The 16,779-nt window shown below is 44.5% G+C and overlaps 1 protein-coding gene across 4 annotated transcripts in view; it reads right to left on the bottom strand.

Annotated features, from left to right (window-relative positions):
- Positions 1–4,923: 4,923 nt before the first annotated feature.
- Positions 4,924–16,779, bottom strand: part of ABCC1 (ATP binding cassette subfamily C member 1 (ABCC1 blood group)) — a 56,145-nt gene continuing 44,289 nt past the window's right edge. For 3 of the 4 annotated variants that reach the window (XM_087731811.1, XM_087731813.1, XM_087731812.1), the window contains 10 exons: positions 16,240–16,447; positions 15,063–15,373; positions 14,015–14,214; positions 13,377–13,503; positions 12,883–12,984; positions 11,651–11,797; positions 10,287–10,445; positions 8,696–8,862; positions 7,726–7,920; positions 4,924–6,407 (listed from right to left, as the gene is read on the bottom strand). In XM_087731811.1, the coding sequence (XP_087587937.1) occupies positions 6,299–6,407; positions 7,726–7,920; positions 8,696–8,862; positions 10,287–10,445; positions 11,651–11,797; positions 12,883–12,984; positions 13,377–13,503; positions 14,015–14,214; positions 15,063–15,373; positions 16,240–16,447 (1,725 nt within the window). In that variant the 3' untranslated portion in view covers positions 4,924–6,298. The remainder of the gene's footprint in view (positions 6,408–7,725; positions 7,921–8,695; positions 8,863–10,286; positions 10,446–11,650; positions 11,798–12,882; positions 12,985–13,376; positions 13,504–14,014; positions 14,215–15,062; positions 15,374–16,239; positions 16,448–16,779) is intronic. The other variant, XM_087731815.1, reaches the window with a different exon arrangement.

Genomic DNA, 16,779 nt, shown 5'->3' with positions numbered 1-16,779 from the left:
TTAAATATTAAGAAATAGAAGTCTGTCCAACACCTCCAGTAACCTGAATGTCTAGAGCTGATCAAGAGGAGCGCCTGGACTTGCCCTGTCTACACCCTCACAGCGTTAACTCTGAATAGCTACTGTGCAGCATACAGAGAGCAGCTGTGTTTAGCTCAGCCTTAGCTACCCACTCCAAGTGCAAATAACACCCGCCAATCTAAAGAGGGTTTATTGACGTCTCAGTGGCTTTCCAACTCTCTGTTTTTCCCTTTGGAGCAAAACAAGTGTTTCAGTCTAGGTGCAGTAGGGACTCTAGAGAAAAAACAAGTGCTTACCTAGACCACAGCAAGAACAAGCCATGTCCCTGCATTTCTGTGGGAGAACCTGTATTTGGCCGGGTAGGCTGGGCTGCGCTCCTGCCCGAGGCAGGCTGCTGCTGGAGGCCAGGCCTCGGCAACGGAGGCCGAACCCGGACCAGGGGGCTGGGAGCCAGCAAGCATCACTGCTACGCAGCCCCTGGGCGACAGCCCGGCCCCGCCAGAGCGCCTACCCCACCGTGGCACCTAGCCCACCGTGGAAGCGCTTCATCCTCACAAAGCCGCCCACTCCACACAGGCCACCTGCTCCACCAGTTGAGCCAGTATAGGACTCCCATGCAATCGTATGAAATGAGGTCAAGAGCTTAATTAGTGCTGTAAAAGTTTCACTCTGCCAGCTGTCTGTCCAATCTGGACATCAAGAGTTAGGGCTTTCCATTCCGAGTTAATTTACTTTTTTTTTTCCCTTTCCTTTTTCCTCCTCATTTAAGGCTATCTCAAACGAAGCGAAAGCATATGCAGGAGAGACCTAAAAAAAAAAAAAAAAAAAGATTCTTGGCCCATGATTCCAAGTATAAGGTAATACCAAAATTGCCAAAGAAAATAGGAATGAAGGTGCCATGCACTGATTTACACCAAGCTCAGGCCAAACACATAGTTTGTAAGTCACACTCCTAGTTCCATAGTTGGTTGCAATATACACAGGAATGCCAAAATGTTAAAGGTATCAGCGACCCAAGCACAACCGTTTGTGCTACACTGCGGTTGAACCACTAAAGGATATGTTCAGAGATCATGGAATCATAGAATGCCCCAAGTTGGAAGGGACCCACAAGGATCGTCGAGTCCAACTCCTGTCCCTGCATAGGACAACGCCAGAATTCACACCATATGTCTGAGGGCGTTGTCCAAATGCTTCTTAAATGTTGTCAGGCTTGGCACCATGACTACCTCCCGGGGGAGCCTGTTCCAGTGCTCCACCACCCTCGGGGTGAAGAACCTTTTCCTAATGTCCAACCTAAGCCTCCCCTGGCATATGCTCCTGCCGTTCCCTCGGGTCCTATCACTGGTCGCCAGGGAGAAGAGATCAGCGCCTGCCCCTCCTCTTCCCCTTGCGAGGAAGCTGTAGACTGCAGTGAGGTCTTCCCCCAGTCTCCTCTTCTCCAGGCTGAACAGACCAAGTGACTTCAGCCGCTCCTCGTACGGCTTCCCCTCTAATCCCTTCACCATCTTCGTGGCTCTCCTCTGGATGCTCTCTAGTAGCTTTGTATCCTTTTTCTACTGTGGTGCCCACAACTGCACACAGCACTCAAGGTGAGGCCGCACCAGCGCGCAGCAGAGCAGGACAATCACCTCCCTCGACCGGCTGGCAGTACAGTGCTTGGTGCAAAAGATGCGATGTCTTGAGATGTCTCAAGACTGGGAAGAGTTTTACAGAAGTAGCTGTATTCACACACATGAAGAACTAGGGTGTTATTTGCAAATCTCCTGAAAATCTCGAGCTGTTTTTTCAGCAGAGGCAGCTCTTCCAGATGTGAGGCATCTTCCATGTTGCAGCAAGTAATATCAGCCGGGATATATCAACATGCACTGAAATCGGACACAGTAAATTCTACAGTTTTCTTTTACTCTTTTGTAAATATTAACATGCTTATAATAAATATGTTAATGTTTATTAACTAGACCACCACTAGCTTCATGTGGGCTGCAGCGGCGCACACAGGACTGCTGTAAGACAGAAGGTACAGCACAACAGGAGCTGAACTGGTTTCACAGATCCTTAACATTTTAATAAACAGATTGGAACAAAATGGTTCTGAGAGAAAGAAAAGACCTTTGCTTTGAAGGGTAAGGGTCTTTTCAAAGACTGGAAGAAATGGTCCATAGAGCAAAGAGCACAGAATGAACTTGAGCGAGGCACAGCCTTTCTCTAGATAAGAGCAAGGATGCTAAGTCTGGCCACTTACTTTCAGGACTGACAGGTATTTGGCAAATTTTTCACAAAATACACATAAATAGCCAGCAATGCAGCTAAATACGGTTTCCATTTTTTCTGCTGATCTAAGTGAAATTCATTGTTCTGTCTTTATCAAAAAAAAACCCAAAAAAAAGGAAAACCATGGAGCTCAGCTTCCTCAGGCTCTGTAGGAAGCGAGAACCTACCCACCTACAGAAGCACAAGACTGCCAGCCCTGAAGATCCTCCCCGTGGGCAGATAATCACCTCTTCACCAGGAGGGGACCCGGAGGACAAGAACAGGAGGAATGCAGGCCATGCCACAGCAGTGCACTTCAGGGAAACCCCGCTCTGCGGCAGCTGGATGAAGGTGCCCAGCTCACGTCCCTCCCAAGGACTAAGCTGCTCATTGCAGCACACGCTCCCAGTACAGTCCCCACCTCCTGTCCTAGGCGCCATCTTTCAGGGCTGGAATTAGCTTGGCTGCATAAAGGAAAATCCGTGACATCAAGGCATTCGCAGAAAATAGGTGTCTGCTACACGACTCTGAGGTCAGCTGCTGGAATTCCGTGTCACGCCCCTGCATTTCCTAGCGCTTCCCCCGGGGAGGGAAGGCTCATCTCCCTGGGCTGTAACATCACTGATCCCAGCTGGGTGGCACCAGACTCCCTCGTGCTGGAGGCCACATGCCCTGAGGCTAGATTTCACTTACCCAAAAGCTCTGAAAGTGTCCCAAGTACTAAACAAGCATTAGGTCCAAACACACGCCCTGAAATTAAAACAGATTAAATAAGGAAAATCTACTTGTTTTAATGCCAGATTCTAATACCTTACCTTGCCGCACGTTGTACCATTTTCTGCCATTGGTGCCAGTAACACTGCATACACGGATCAGTCCAGGGCCCTCTCTTCCCTAGCTGAAACGGGATCGCACAGCTACACTGCTCCTACTCAAGGTACCCCAGAGTACCTGTATGGCACTGCTCTCACATAGGCTCTGTGGGAAGAAAGCTGCATTTGTTCAGCGAGCTCTGTTAGTTCAGACTAATCCTCATCACGCATAATACAATTTTGTTCACATTACATCCAGACAAAACATCCATCATTTTTATGAGGACAGACATTTGGAATCGGGATCACAAATCAATGCAGCAACAGCACAAAGCACTGACAGGTATTTAGGGCAAACAGAAAAGAGTATCTACTCCAGAGCTGGGGCAGAACGGTTTGTGCTAGCAAACATATAAAGATATAAAACTGGGAGAACACAGTGACGCCTATTAATAACCACATCGTTGAAAAAGAACAAGACTGAAGCACACACAAAGGGCAGTCTTCTGAGCCCTTGCTGCACTATTTAGGTTATCCTGCAAAATGCAGCATTTTGGACACGCAGTTCCCCAAATGATGACAAACAGCCCATGAACAGCCAGAGAACATCCAGTGACACTTTCCAGTGTACCCAGTTTGAGATTGCAAATGCAATTTAAGTCGTTCCTACACAGACAACTCCACTGCAAACACTTTACACAGCGGAAGTTAATTCTGCAAGTTCAAACAAACATGCTCCTAAGTGCAGTTCCCTTGTTTTCAAAGGACTTACCTCACACAAACATTAAGGCTTGTAAATCTCTGTTAATCAGTGTGCAATGGAAAGCAGCGTTTCCTTGAATCCCAGATCAGTTTCCACCAGAGTAAGAACTCTAGCAATACAACTTCCTTTGAATTCAATCCCAAACCTGCAGAGTACTTGCAGAGTCGCCGTCTCGGTAATGAGCTACACGGAACCCACAAGACTTTTCAAAGGTATCTGAAATCCTGTCTGAAGTTCTTCACTGGACATTCTCCGCAGCCCTGCCTTGAGGAAGGTGGTGGTGATAACTAGTTTGTGCAGGAAGCTTTGCTGTCTGCTCCTCCAATGCCAGCGACCCCTCTCCCCTTTCCTTCCCAGGGCTCTCCTAGGATGGGGTGGAAGGGGAAGGATCACAAAGCGTTCCTGGAGGATGACTATCCCCAAGCGGGAAAGGTCTCATGGTGGAATTCACAGTTCCTCCTCTGGGTCTCCTCTGCAGGTAGATCTGTCTCCATTTTACTGCAGCTGCGTACAACAATACCAGCCACACACCTTAACCCCCAAGCTTATTTCTCTGCTCTGTGCTTTGTTCCTTACTAACCATTTGCTCCAACCTTTCCACCCTTCTGTCCATCACAATGCTGCGTAAGTGTTCAGCGATTTGAAAAACCAAAACCCACCGCTCCTCCCCAGACTCCTACATCACCCCTTGCTCATTCCATTTCTGTGGAGGAAATTAACGCCAAGCTGCCCAGGCAATGTGGCAGGCGTAGGGCAGGGACACCATGGGTATGACAAAGGTCCACAGCACTGCTGAATCCTGCTCTACTGATCCCTCGTTATTACCTGGTCTGCTCAACCAACTGCAGCACTCAAATTGCAAAAGAACCCATGAGATGTGATCCAGCCCTACCACAGCACAGAGTTATTTGCACTCAAGGTTTCTTACCCACCCTAACACCCCCCAGACATCGGGCATAGCAGCCTGGCTAGTCGGAGCAGTACCAATAATTTCCATTTTCAAAGCAAAAACCTGAACTGACAAAGCTAACCCTTTGTCAAATACAAAGCAAGAAACAACACATCATGTTATCTTTCAATTTTTTTACTGCAAGTTCTTCACAAGTATTGTACAGTCATTACAAAAAATACCAAAGAAAACTTCAGTCTGTTCAATTTGAGTCATAATTTAGAAAAAAATAAATAGCTTTACTCTAAAGAAGACAGATGTCTAGTATTAAGGTCAGCAATATCATTCACAGAAGTCCACATTCTCAGAGTGCTGAGTATTTGGGTCTGACTTAGTTTGCCTTCTTCCAGCATTTTCCTTTAAAATAAGACTAATCAGAACACAACTGTTTTCTTCTGACAGAAAACTGAACATTCAACATACATCTTGAAAATCAGGCTGCATTGCCAACTGAATTGTTAGACCCCTCTAACACACAACTTTAAAAACAGTAACACTTTTTTTTCTTTAAGCAACTGTAACAGAACAGTTTCCCCACAAAATTTAAGAGTCAACAGCAGCAGCATGAAGGGCGTGTTTCTTCGACATAAGGCTAAAGGTCCTTGATGTGGCAGAGCTTCTATTAAAGCACAGGCCTGCCAAAGCCAAGGGTATTACAATCAATGTCACGCCGAGCCTGCAACCTCCGCTCGGGCAAATCCTCACTGCTCAGCCTTGTCCCCACAGGCAGAACCAGGATTCGCCACCCAAGTCAGAATTCCTGAGTGAACTGGGTGTAAGGTACTGCCTACTGCCACACACCAACTGCTGCGTGAATTTGGTTTTGGAGTGATTGTCATTCTAGACATGCTGAAATACTGCTGTGAAGTTGACTGTGCTTTTTCACATCAGCACTACTGCCTTGTTATAGTGAACTTGCTGCTGTACACTGTAAACACATGAAACCTTTAGGAGAATGCATAAAAGCATTAACCATGTACAGTAAATGCCATAATGAGAATGTCTGGCACACGTTATTTCACAAAGATCTTTGGACTATAGGACTATATGACAGAAATTGTTCCGAGTACCTCCCATTAGATGGAATCAGCAAACAAGCAAATAACTAGCATTTGCAAAAGTGTTTTAAACAAAAAAAAAAGGGGGGGGGGGGCCTTCAGAACATAAGCAGATGAAAAGAAAGCTTTTCTGAACTTCTCTGATTAATCACTCCACCTTACATTTGAGCATATAATGACAGATTTCAGGCAAAAATTAAGTCTCATAACTGTTTTGCACAGTGTATGTGTCTCTCCTAAAGCTGGCTAAAATCAACGCTAAGGAAAATGAAAAAAAAAAAAAAAAAAAAATTGCATTTTCATGTTACTTCCATCGCCATACTCTGGCTGACTTGGCTAGGTTTGAAACTGAACTGTATGGTTCACACCAACTCAGGGGAGGTTACAGTTCTCTGAATGGGTCACCTCCCTCTTCCCCACACGAACTAACCAAGGTCAAACACTACAACAAGCCTGAATCTTTGGCCATACTATAGAAAATGCCTTTTTCCTGAAGCAGGTGGTCTGGGCTACCACATTCCACCACTTCTCCTCTGTCCAGGACTAAAACTCTGTAAAACAAGGAAAAAAAAAAAAAAAAAAAAAAAAGGTCACAAGAAGATCCAGAAAGCCAATGAACACAGATGCATATGTACAGACAGAAACTGACCGTAGCGTAGCCGTTATATGCAAGCGATGACCATCCAGATGGTATGAACGGACAGAGGTTCTCAACTCTGTCCTTCCTGACCTCACTACAGATGATCCATCTGGGCTATTTTTCCTATAGCATATGTTTACCCAGTCATTTGCAGGCAGCCATGAGACTTCTGACTGTGCTCTGAGCCAGCCAGAAAGTAGATGGCAGCACTTCTTGTCAATGTGAGTGAGAGCTCCTAAGACCTTGCAAGATCTGGGATAACCTTCCCATAATACTGCACCACATCAACGGCTGTTAGGCAGCTTCTGCTGACAAAATACAAATGCAGACATAGCTTATGCAAAACAAACATGCAACTGGAATTAGGAAGTTTACAAAGGAAGTCACCAGCATCAATAAAGTCAGCTCACAGTTAAAACACTGCCTTCACCTACCTCCGCTAACTGGCTGGGCACTGCAGTGATGCTCGCCAAGCCCTTAGCAGGTGCTGCTGCACAGTGTTACCTGCTGCCGTGACCGAACTGGGTGTTCGTGTGGTGACGGTACTGCTGGTGCTGGGCCTGGCGGAGGCAATGCTCCTGTCTCTTATCTTTCACTACTGACAGCACAAAGAGAGGTTCCACAAAAGTACACAAAAATCTTATCACTGGTCACTTTGCTCTCTGCCATTCTGTGATAAAAAGGCCAAGAGAGCTTAAAACTGGAATTATGAGACAAAAACTCTGCCCTCAACCACACCTTAGCAAGGCAGCTGAGGATGAGGGAAGCTGCGTGAACTATAACCAAAAGGATGGAAAGAGAAACGTTGAATAAACTTCAGACAAGTGCAGGACCTGCCCCTTTGATTCTTTATGCTGTCTGTGCCTAGTTTAGTGTATGAGCTCCCTAAAGCTCTGATGCCTCTTCCAGCTGTGTCTAAATTAGGGCAACACCCAGGAATAGACTCCTGCCTCCCTCCCCTTCCCGGTTTGCCTGGGCAGGAATGGCACAACAGCAGTGCGACAGAGGGATCAGATGAGCTCCCCAGGCCAAGCACAGCCAAGCACAGCCACCTCAAGCCACAACACACACACGCACCACCCATCAAAACAGGGGTTCCAGCAGCTCTGCACAGAGGTGGCTAAATATGTGTTAGCTAAACATTTAGCTAACACAAAGATGCTCATTTAAGTAGAGCACAATGCAGGTCACATATGCCATTCTTCAAGATAAAAGTCGTATTCCTTTACCTTGTGTAGTCCATGATTGTGTTCAGACGATGTGCTATAGTTAATACAGTACATTCTTCAAATTGAGACTTTATTGTTGACTGTATAAGCTTATCTGTTTCAAGATCAACAGCAGCTGTGGCTTCATCTAGAACCAGGATTTTGGACTTCCTGAGCAGAGCTCGTGCCAGGCACACCAGCTGGCGTTGTCCCACGCTACACAGATGGGATGGGAGGGGGGAGAAAATAGTCAGAACAAGTTTGCAGTATTCATTTTGAAGCCCAGCAGTTCCTTGTAGGAACTCTTCTAAAGTATAGGAGCCAAGAATCCAGCAAAATAGATAAGACTGGTCTTACTACTTCACTGCAGAGTATCTAAGAGCATCTGAAACTACATCTCCCTCACCATGAAGTCTTGGCAACGTAGTAAGAGAATACATAACCAATGGTTTCAGCATAACTGAATCAATGCAGTGTTGAGGACTGAACTTTAAATGGTTTCTACAGACTGAACACATACCCCTGTTATGGTGCAAAAAGCAAGCTAACAACGCCCTTAGAAAAACTGCATCTCTTCGGCAAGAGCCATGGTAAGTTCAGAGCATCCACTATAAATAGCAGGCTGCTGCTACTAAAATCCTTTTTAAGAGTGCCCAAGCTGTCAAACCTCACAGCATTCTAAGTGTTTCTTAAATAATTTTGAATTCCCAAACTTAAGAGTTTAAAACATATTGAATAAAATCTAGTTGGTTTATTGCCTGGTCATATGCATTAAGAATTCCCCAACTCACTCCCCAAATTGTCGTATGGGGCGGGGGGGAGCCCCACACTGCATTGCTGTTGCTAGGGTCTAGCTACGTACTATCCCAAGCAAGCCATAAGGTTTCTGGAAGCGGAAAGTCTAGTTGCAGATGGGAGGGCACACACACCCCCCCCTCAGTTCTCATTTAGTCCTTAAGGCAATTTTCACAAGCGCGGTTCTTTGACGTACCTGAGGTTCTCTCCACCTTCAGCACACTCATGATTAAGTTTATCAGGAAGGGACGATACAAAGTTTTTCAGGTGAGCCAATTCCAAAGACCGCCAAATGTCTTCATCAGAGTGTTGGTCAAAAGGATCAAGATTCATACGCAGAGAGCCAGAAAACAATATTGGATCCTAGACACAGAAAGAGGTAATTGACAATGTACACAGAACATGGCAAGTGCTCCAAATATACTTCTTAGATAGCGAAAGGAAAACAACGTGTCCAGATGCAGTTCCATGCAAGTTAATCTACTGAATTTAGGAGCGAGACCTCGCTTTTTCCAATAACAGCAAGTTATTCTCGCTCACCTTTATTCCTTATGCCTCTTGGGGGCCTGCCCTCTGCCCTCTGCAGACTGTGGCTCTCCAGACCTCTCCATGAGTCAGTAACTCATGAATCCAGAAGGAAGGAAAAAAAAAAAAAAAACCACGAGGGAAAAAAAAAATCCCAGCCAACTTTCTTTTTACTGGGCTACTAAGTTAAAGAACAGGCACTCCCTGCCCAACCTTCTGTCAGCAGGGACTACTAGGTCAACTTTCCACTTCTCAGGGAATTACATCATCTGTAAATATTTCAAAAGTCTTCAGCTGCAGTAATAATGAAATGAATGCTTTTTTTTTTTCTCGGACACGGAGAAACACTACTTTGGAAATACTTTTGACCTAGTAGTGTCAGGCTGATGCAAAGTGATCAGAAGGAGAAAGCAAAGTCCCCTCCCCAGATTTCCAAAAGAAGTGGTGCAGAAAACCTTTTACAGTGTGCTCACTTGTTTTTGCCAGTGTGCTGCAACAGTGATTTATATAACCACATTTTATGGTCTTACTTTGAATCAGAACAGGCAGGCAATGAAAGCTACACAGGAAGAACAAGACTTGAGACTTTAAGTCCAGTGCTCGTAAAGCCGTATTTCCAAGCGTTTTGGACTATCAAACCCACAGTTGCTGGGCTAGACTGGGATGGTTACGTACAGGTTTCTGTGAGTAAACAGTAGGCATACCTTGCTCACAAGATCCTGCCAAAGTCAGAACACTTTGTACAAAGGCCCAAAGAGTGCATATTAAGCCTGAAATAGCAATGCAAAATCCCAACCCCTCACAACTAGACTACGCAGTAACTTCATTCCATTTCTAAAAAGAATGGAACTACCTAAAACAGAAGTGGAAACTGATCTCTAGAAAAAGTCCCCTGAGGGCAGTTAAATAAGGGATCTCAACCAGGTGTTCAGCTGGGATCAGACCTCTCCACTCAGGCTAAGCTGTCTATAGCACTGAAGTGATCAGCGTGGGGTGCTGACAAAGCCCATGAGTTGAAAGGCCAAGGTTTTGCTTCCACATCACAACTCGGCCATAGCCAAGCCCCTACTTGTTACCCAGCACAAGCAAATCAAAGCCAGTCTAGAAAAAAAGCTTTGTTTCAAGTCCATGAAAGAGCATGCTGAAATGACTCAACTTCATAGCTATAGGTCAGAAAAGGAATAAATATATTCTTCCCAGTACATTACAGAGACAGCATTGTTACAAAACGAGTTCTGGTAACAGCAGGATTTCGCACCTACCTGAGGGATGATGGTGATCTTGAACCGCAAGTCATGGAGCCCTATCTTTGCAATATTAATTCCATCAATAATAATTTCTCCTTCAGCTGCTTCATTAATCCGAAACAAACCTAAAGTAAGTGAGGATTTCCCAGCTCCCGTTCTTCCAACTATTCCAATCTGTTGGGAAGAAATACAGGAACAACTTACTCTGGGGAAGAGTTAAAGCGTTTCCAAGCATTTACCCAAAACCAACGCATTTGCAGAAGGTTGCCGTATTTACTGGGCTATCAACACACCAAAATAGCATAACAAATTGAGGCTGATCAAAGGGGAAGAAAATCACTGGATATGAAAAAACAAGTACAAAAAGCAGTCAAAATCTGCAACCCAATCACAGAAGTTTTCAATAATTGGGTAAAGTAGGCCAAGGTTTCCCTAATCCTTTGTTTGGTTCATGCTTCACAGTTATAATTGCTGACTTAGCATTTATCTTATTTGAATTTATAGCAAAAATATACCAAAAGCACTCAGTTTCATACTGTATGTTTTGCTTCCCAGTTAGACTGAAGTCTTCACCAATTCTTTTCTTTTTTTAAATAAATATAAAAGACTGCTGCTTTGGTTGGTTGATATATCTCTTGCCATCTGCCCTTTCTAACCACTCTTGAGGGAGTATTCTGCCCGTATTTGTGTAGGTAGAAAGCATGCACTCAGGAAAAAAGCAAATACCTATTTGGATACCACAAATAAGGAAGCCAGAGGGTAGATCTGTCTTGCAGCTACCATTTATGCTGCCATGCAAGACCACACTATGACTAGACATCAGAGAACCCACACAGCACTGAGGCACGACGCATGTGAGCGCACATGCTGGGAAGCAGCAGGAGACACACACGTATCACCATCAGTTTGGCCAGATCCAGAGAATCTACTCTCAAGTCCCATTTTTTTCCTGCAGATTCTCACCTTGCAACTTCTGCCTCACTAGATCAGGGCTTCCCCCCTCTACTTAGTAGCTCATTTTCTTGAGACTATAATTAACTTAATCTCTCTGCAACCTGTACTCCTCTTTGCTTACGGCAAACAAATTAGCAAAATTTCCTGGGAAGGGGAAAGAAGACGGCATAAACCTCACTTCCTTATGAAACCACACCAAGAGATACTTCACAAGCCCACATAATAACGTATCTTTATCCCATGATGCAGGACACACCTTGAAAAGGATAACAGCCCGCTGCATCTGCCAGTTACAATAAGACTAATTCTTCAGAAGCTCTTCTAGTTCTTAAGGACCCAAGACACACTACAGAAAAGGATTAGACCTCTCTTTGGCTCATGCATGCAGACTTATAAACACTCTAGTATAAATTCAGATTCATTACCTTCTCACCCCCGTTTATGGTAACATTTATGTTTTTCAGAACCAAATCCAAGTCTTCCCGGTAACGTAAACCATAGCCTCGGAACTCAACCTTCCCTTCCTCGGGCCAGGTACTCGCTGGGGCAGTTTGTTCAATACTCCATTCAGCCTGAAAGAACCACACAAATTTATCTGATCAGTTCCTCCTTCAACCGGACATAGGCTCAGAGGACTCGAGGAAAGCAATTCAGAAAAATCCTTGTTAGTGTGTAATTTGCAAAAGGAACAGAGGGAAAGGTGGGAACAGTGGGAAAGAGCTGCCTCAAGGCAGATGAAATGGTATACGTAGCCAAAGGCTTTGCTATCACAAGTCCCACTTGTTGGATAAACTTTCCCCTTACAAATGGCAGAATCATACAGGCAGCATGTATTCAGATAACCTGCTTGTACACCCCCGCCACAGTAACCAACCATTGGGGAAGCCAGACAGGCAACCAGAAGCAGTTTAACTGAGACATAAGCACTAAAAGATTAACAAGCTGGTAAACGGCTGCTGCCTCAGCCACCCACAGAGGTGGGACAGGAGAGAACACACCCCCCTGCATTCACTACCAGGGCCAAACAAAAAGGCTTCTAACTGTATAAACACTGGTCTGCTACCAGAACCTGAGAAAAAAATTCTAGGAAGGGTCCTCATAAGGTTTGGCTGCAAAAATAGTGACTCAAGTCAGGTTCAAGTGCCAGGCATGGCAAAGAGAAGCCATGGGGAACTCTGTTCTGTAGCCAAAAGGGGCACAACTGCAGATGAAACGAGTTGTTAGGTGATTTGAATTAAAATAAAGTAAAACCTCTTTACTCCCCATATTGCGAGCAAAAAGAGAAACACACAAAAAAAAACCCCAAAACAAAACAAAAAAACCCCAACCAACAAAAAAAAAAAAAAAAACCACACCAACCAAAACGTTTAAACACTTGGGAAATCAAAACATTTGTACAGCTTCGCTGCTTAGCCCACATTTCCTAAATGACACTGTGTAAATATCAGTGGATAACACCTCAAAAGCACCCACAAGAACTACCTGCCAAGACAGAGCCTGTCCCTAGGGGGACGGCACTGACAGCACCAAGCTCTATCCCATCCCTCAGCTCCGAGGACGTGCCCAGCTGCACTCGCCAACCCCTTCAGCCAGGCTGTGGGTGAGACCTCAGAACAGGGCACTGACTTCTACAGGTCTGGTGGACAACTCAGCGTACCTCCTTCTCCATTTCAGCGTATTCTTTGACTCTTTCAACAGCAACAATGTTGGTTTCCAGCTCAGATGACATGCGAACTAGCCAGTTCAAGTATGCCGTAATCTGCAAGAAGAAAAGAAGTCTAGAAGCAGTTTACACTAAACATGTTACCTGCAATAAATAAAAAACACTAAACAACCAGAACACTGCAAGTTCATGGAATGCATAAACACAGCCAAGATCTTGGCTAATCAGTGCTGGATAGGAGAAAAGTCCAGATGCCTTTAATATGCAGGGGATGAGTTGTCTTAGCCACATCCCCTCACACAGGCAAGGCACAGAATGAACTTCCCAGCATTTTTCCAGATGCTATTTGCAGTTATTATTCTCTTTCTGTGTTCCTTATATCAGTTTTCCCCCCAAAGCCATAGCAAGGTTCTGACTTTCTGATGCAGTCTTACAATTCAGAGCTTTTTTTTTTTTCTTCTTTAAAAAAAAAAAAAATGTAAAATTACCTGCAGTGAGTAGGACACTGAGAGGCCAACCAGTCCTGCGCTGAGTTTGTTGCGTGCAATCACTGCAAACAATGCTGCAAAGAGGACAATACAGTTCCCCACGTACTCCAGACGGACAGCCAGCCACCTGCAAGACAGGAAAACGTAATGCATCTTTCCAGTAATTCACCCACAGCAGATCAGGAATGTGGCCAACCAATGTTCTGTCACAGATCTTGTTTTTGAAAAGTTTGGTAATATGGCATCTGCCTACTGCCGGTGACACAGCAGCTCCAAGATATTTGAGGTTCTGCTCCAGCAGCATGCAAACCTAGAGGCATCCAAAATTAATAAACCTTTCAGGTGCATAAATTCCTGTCTTAGTTCAGAAAGCAGTTGTGGTTAACACTAGGATCAACGAATCAAAACTTTCAAAAAATATTACCCCAAAGTAAGGCAGGAACTCTCAGGAAGAAAAGAAATTCAGAAGTAACCTTATTTCTATCACAGAAGTTTAAGCAAAACATCTGTGAAACAGATATATCCACACAAGCTTCCTGACCCTGGACAGGTATTCTGAAAGCTGTGATTGGTAAGGAGCACAGGCAGCAGAACCATCTCCACCCTATATAACTTCAACATTTCAACCCCACTGTTACCTGTTTGCAACAATGCTTGGATAATAAGCTTTCTGATTTTCATCCACTTTCATGTCGTTCTGCTTTATGAAACGTTTCTGCTCCTCAAAGGCTCGAATGACGCTGACTCCCAGGAGGGTCTCATTGAAGTGAGAATATACAGGAGAACGACTGACAGACTCCAGGCGTTTGAGCTGGCGAGAAGTGGCCACATAAAATCTCTGCAAATCAGAGTATGAGAATTACAGTTATACCCAGACTGTGTCTGAAAAGACAGAATCATAAGAGAGTCTCCTGCCATTTGGGCTGTTAGTTACAGAGATTTTATACATGGGAATACATGCCTTCTCCAACACTTTTAGGCCTAGAAAGACCATTACATACACTCTGCTGTCTTTAAACAGCCGCCAATCAAATCATCTCATGCGATAGCCATTTTCTCCTTTCTCTTCTCTGCAAGCTTAGTTCAACAGTATAAAACACACATCACTGCCTTTAAGGTTCACTAATGGAGCCTGACAGATTCACTATTTCAAGAGTCAAAGTCAAAACCCAGCTTCTTCTCTTCGATCTGTACTGGCTCTACCAGATTTCTAAGAGTGAAGCAAGCACACCCTGCCTACACAAGACACGACTGAAAGGCTGCCATTGTTTCTCTGGCTCCGTAAACAAGATCATGATGCAACAGGCACATCAGCAACACACACGTACCCCTCTAAAGGCCACTCTTTTGTTGGAAGCAAGTTTTAGAAAAGCCCATACATTTTCCATATGGGCTGCGAGCAACAAGCTATACAAAATTTGCCTCAAAATCTAACGGCATTTTTATAAAGTCTGCTTAGGTATTAAAGGATTACCTTCTGCACAGAAGTCATCCTACATGTGACAACAGAAGGAAATGCTCTGCTAACATCTGCTAATCAATAAACCATGCAAAGCACAGTCAGTCAAGCACGACTCAAGTCAAACACATTAAATTCCCTCCCAGTGCAGAGTCAGAAAAGAACTGTCTTAAATAACAGAGGATGAGTGACTGCTGGTCCCAGTGCCCCCAGGGAAAGCCCCCTACCTGCACAAACAAGTAGACAAGTCCCAGAGGGGGAATAATGACGGCAGCTATAGGTGTGGCCAGCAGAATGATGATACAAGCCCCAATCACATTAAATGTTGAGCCCATGAACATCTTGATGATTGGTGGAATGGTGGAGTCAATGGTATCTATCTCCTTAGAGAAACGGTTCACCAGATTTCCACTGGGTGTACGTTCAAAGAAACTCATTGGAGACCTGAGGACATTGTGCAGCAGGTTAAGGTGCAGGTGTCGCGAGGCAAATATTCCCCCAATTGACACAACCATCGAGTAGCCAAACACAGCAATACCTAGAAAAGAAGACCTGTTTTTAACTGCTTCCACCTCTCACGCAAAACATTTTCCTTCATTTTGTCATCACTTAGCATTAGCATGTCTCTACTACAATAATCCTGAGAACTGGGGGTCACTACAGGTAGACTCAGCAATTACTCCAAGTAATTAAGAAGAAAAATAATCAGTGAAAACACCACATTTCTCTCATGGAAGAAGTTGTTTCTCCATTGCAAAATTTTGTGTAATGTTTGAGCACTTTCCTGGAGTAAAGACCACTGAATTTTAAGGTGGCATTTAGTTTTTATTGCAGGATTTTTATGGCAATTCTGAAGTGGGGTACTTGGGGTGTTAGGTTTCATGGCAAACAAACTTTGACCACAAAGAGGACACATAAAAAGCCGCTGAGCTGGCCTCCCCATGGTGCCTTGGATGGACCCTCAAACAGTCAGAGGAAACACCGGCCTACACAGCTCAGCCAGGCCGTGGCTGCAAGGGATGCAGCGTAGCCATGGCCTCCTGTGACAAACTGTCCCTGCGAACCAGGCTAGCACGGTTTGTTTACAGGCCAAGGAGCCATTTCCTGGGTTAGACATTTTGTCACCAACTGCTGGCTCATCAGCCCCTGCAAACTACTTTCATTCTTGTTTTGTACAAACAAACGAAAATCATATTCACTAACTGAATAATTTTATAGGTTGGTTTGCTTGCCTTTTTTTTTTATTCACTCAAGTTTTTCATCTTTCTGCAAAGGAAAAAAAAAAAAAATCCCACACTCAAATCCTTAGCAAACTGCTGCTGCATTTCTGGGGATACAAGGTCACCAAGAGCATTAGAAACATTCTGAACCAGCTAATCTTAAAATAGGTAAGACCAAGCAAACCTTGAGAAATTCCCAGCGCGCCATATACTCCCAGTCTGACATTTGTGTACTGCTGTGTCCCATTGACAACAGGATCATCTGTCCATAAACTTAGCCAGTAGTTGGACGCCAGGGAGGCTATATGATTACACATAAAGAGGAAAATGCTCAAGAAAGAGATAAAGAGTCCAATTGCTTTCATGTACTCCCAGTACACTATTGCCTTTACCTGAAGACAGAAGGGAAAAAAAAAAAATACGTATCTATTAATTTTGCACATTAAGTTTCAAAATCAGCAATTCCCCCTTCTTCAACCCCTATTTAAAGTCAGTATCTCTGCATCAGGCCATAAAAACACAACAGTTGCAATCTAGAGAGCCACTGCTTGGGAACACAAGCTGCAAAATGTTTTATGGAGACATGCCAAACCCAACATCCCTCCAGGGCAGGCACGCATCATCTTTCCCTCGTCTTTCAAGGGAAGGGAAGGGAAGGGTAGGGAGAGAGCTGCCTGAAGTAACACAGAGCATCAGTGGCAGAGCCAAAAACTTCACTAAGGAG

The sequence above is a fragment of the Nipponia nippon genome, unplaced genomic scaffold (genome assembly GCF_047370975.1).
Source record: "Nipponia nippon isolate SJK-2023a ecotype South Korea unplaced genomic scaffold, ASM4737097v1 scaffold_5, whole genome shotgun sequence".
Taxonomy (NCBI): domain Eukaryota; kingdom Metazoa; phylum Chordata; class Aves; order Pelecaniformes; family Threskiornithidae; genus Nipponia; species Nipponia nippon.
Note: the sequence above shows the minus strand (reverse complement) of the source record. Positions and strands in the feature narration are given on the sequence as shown.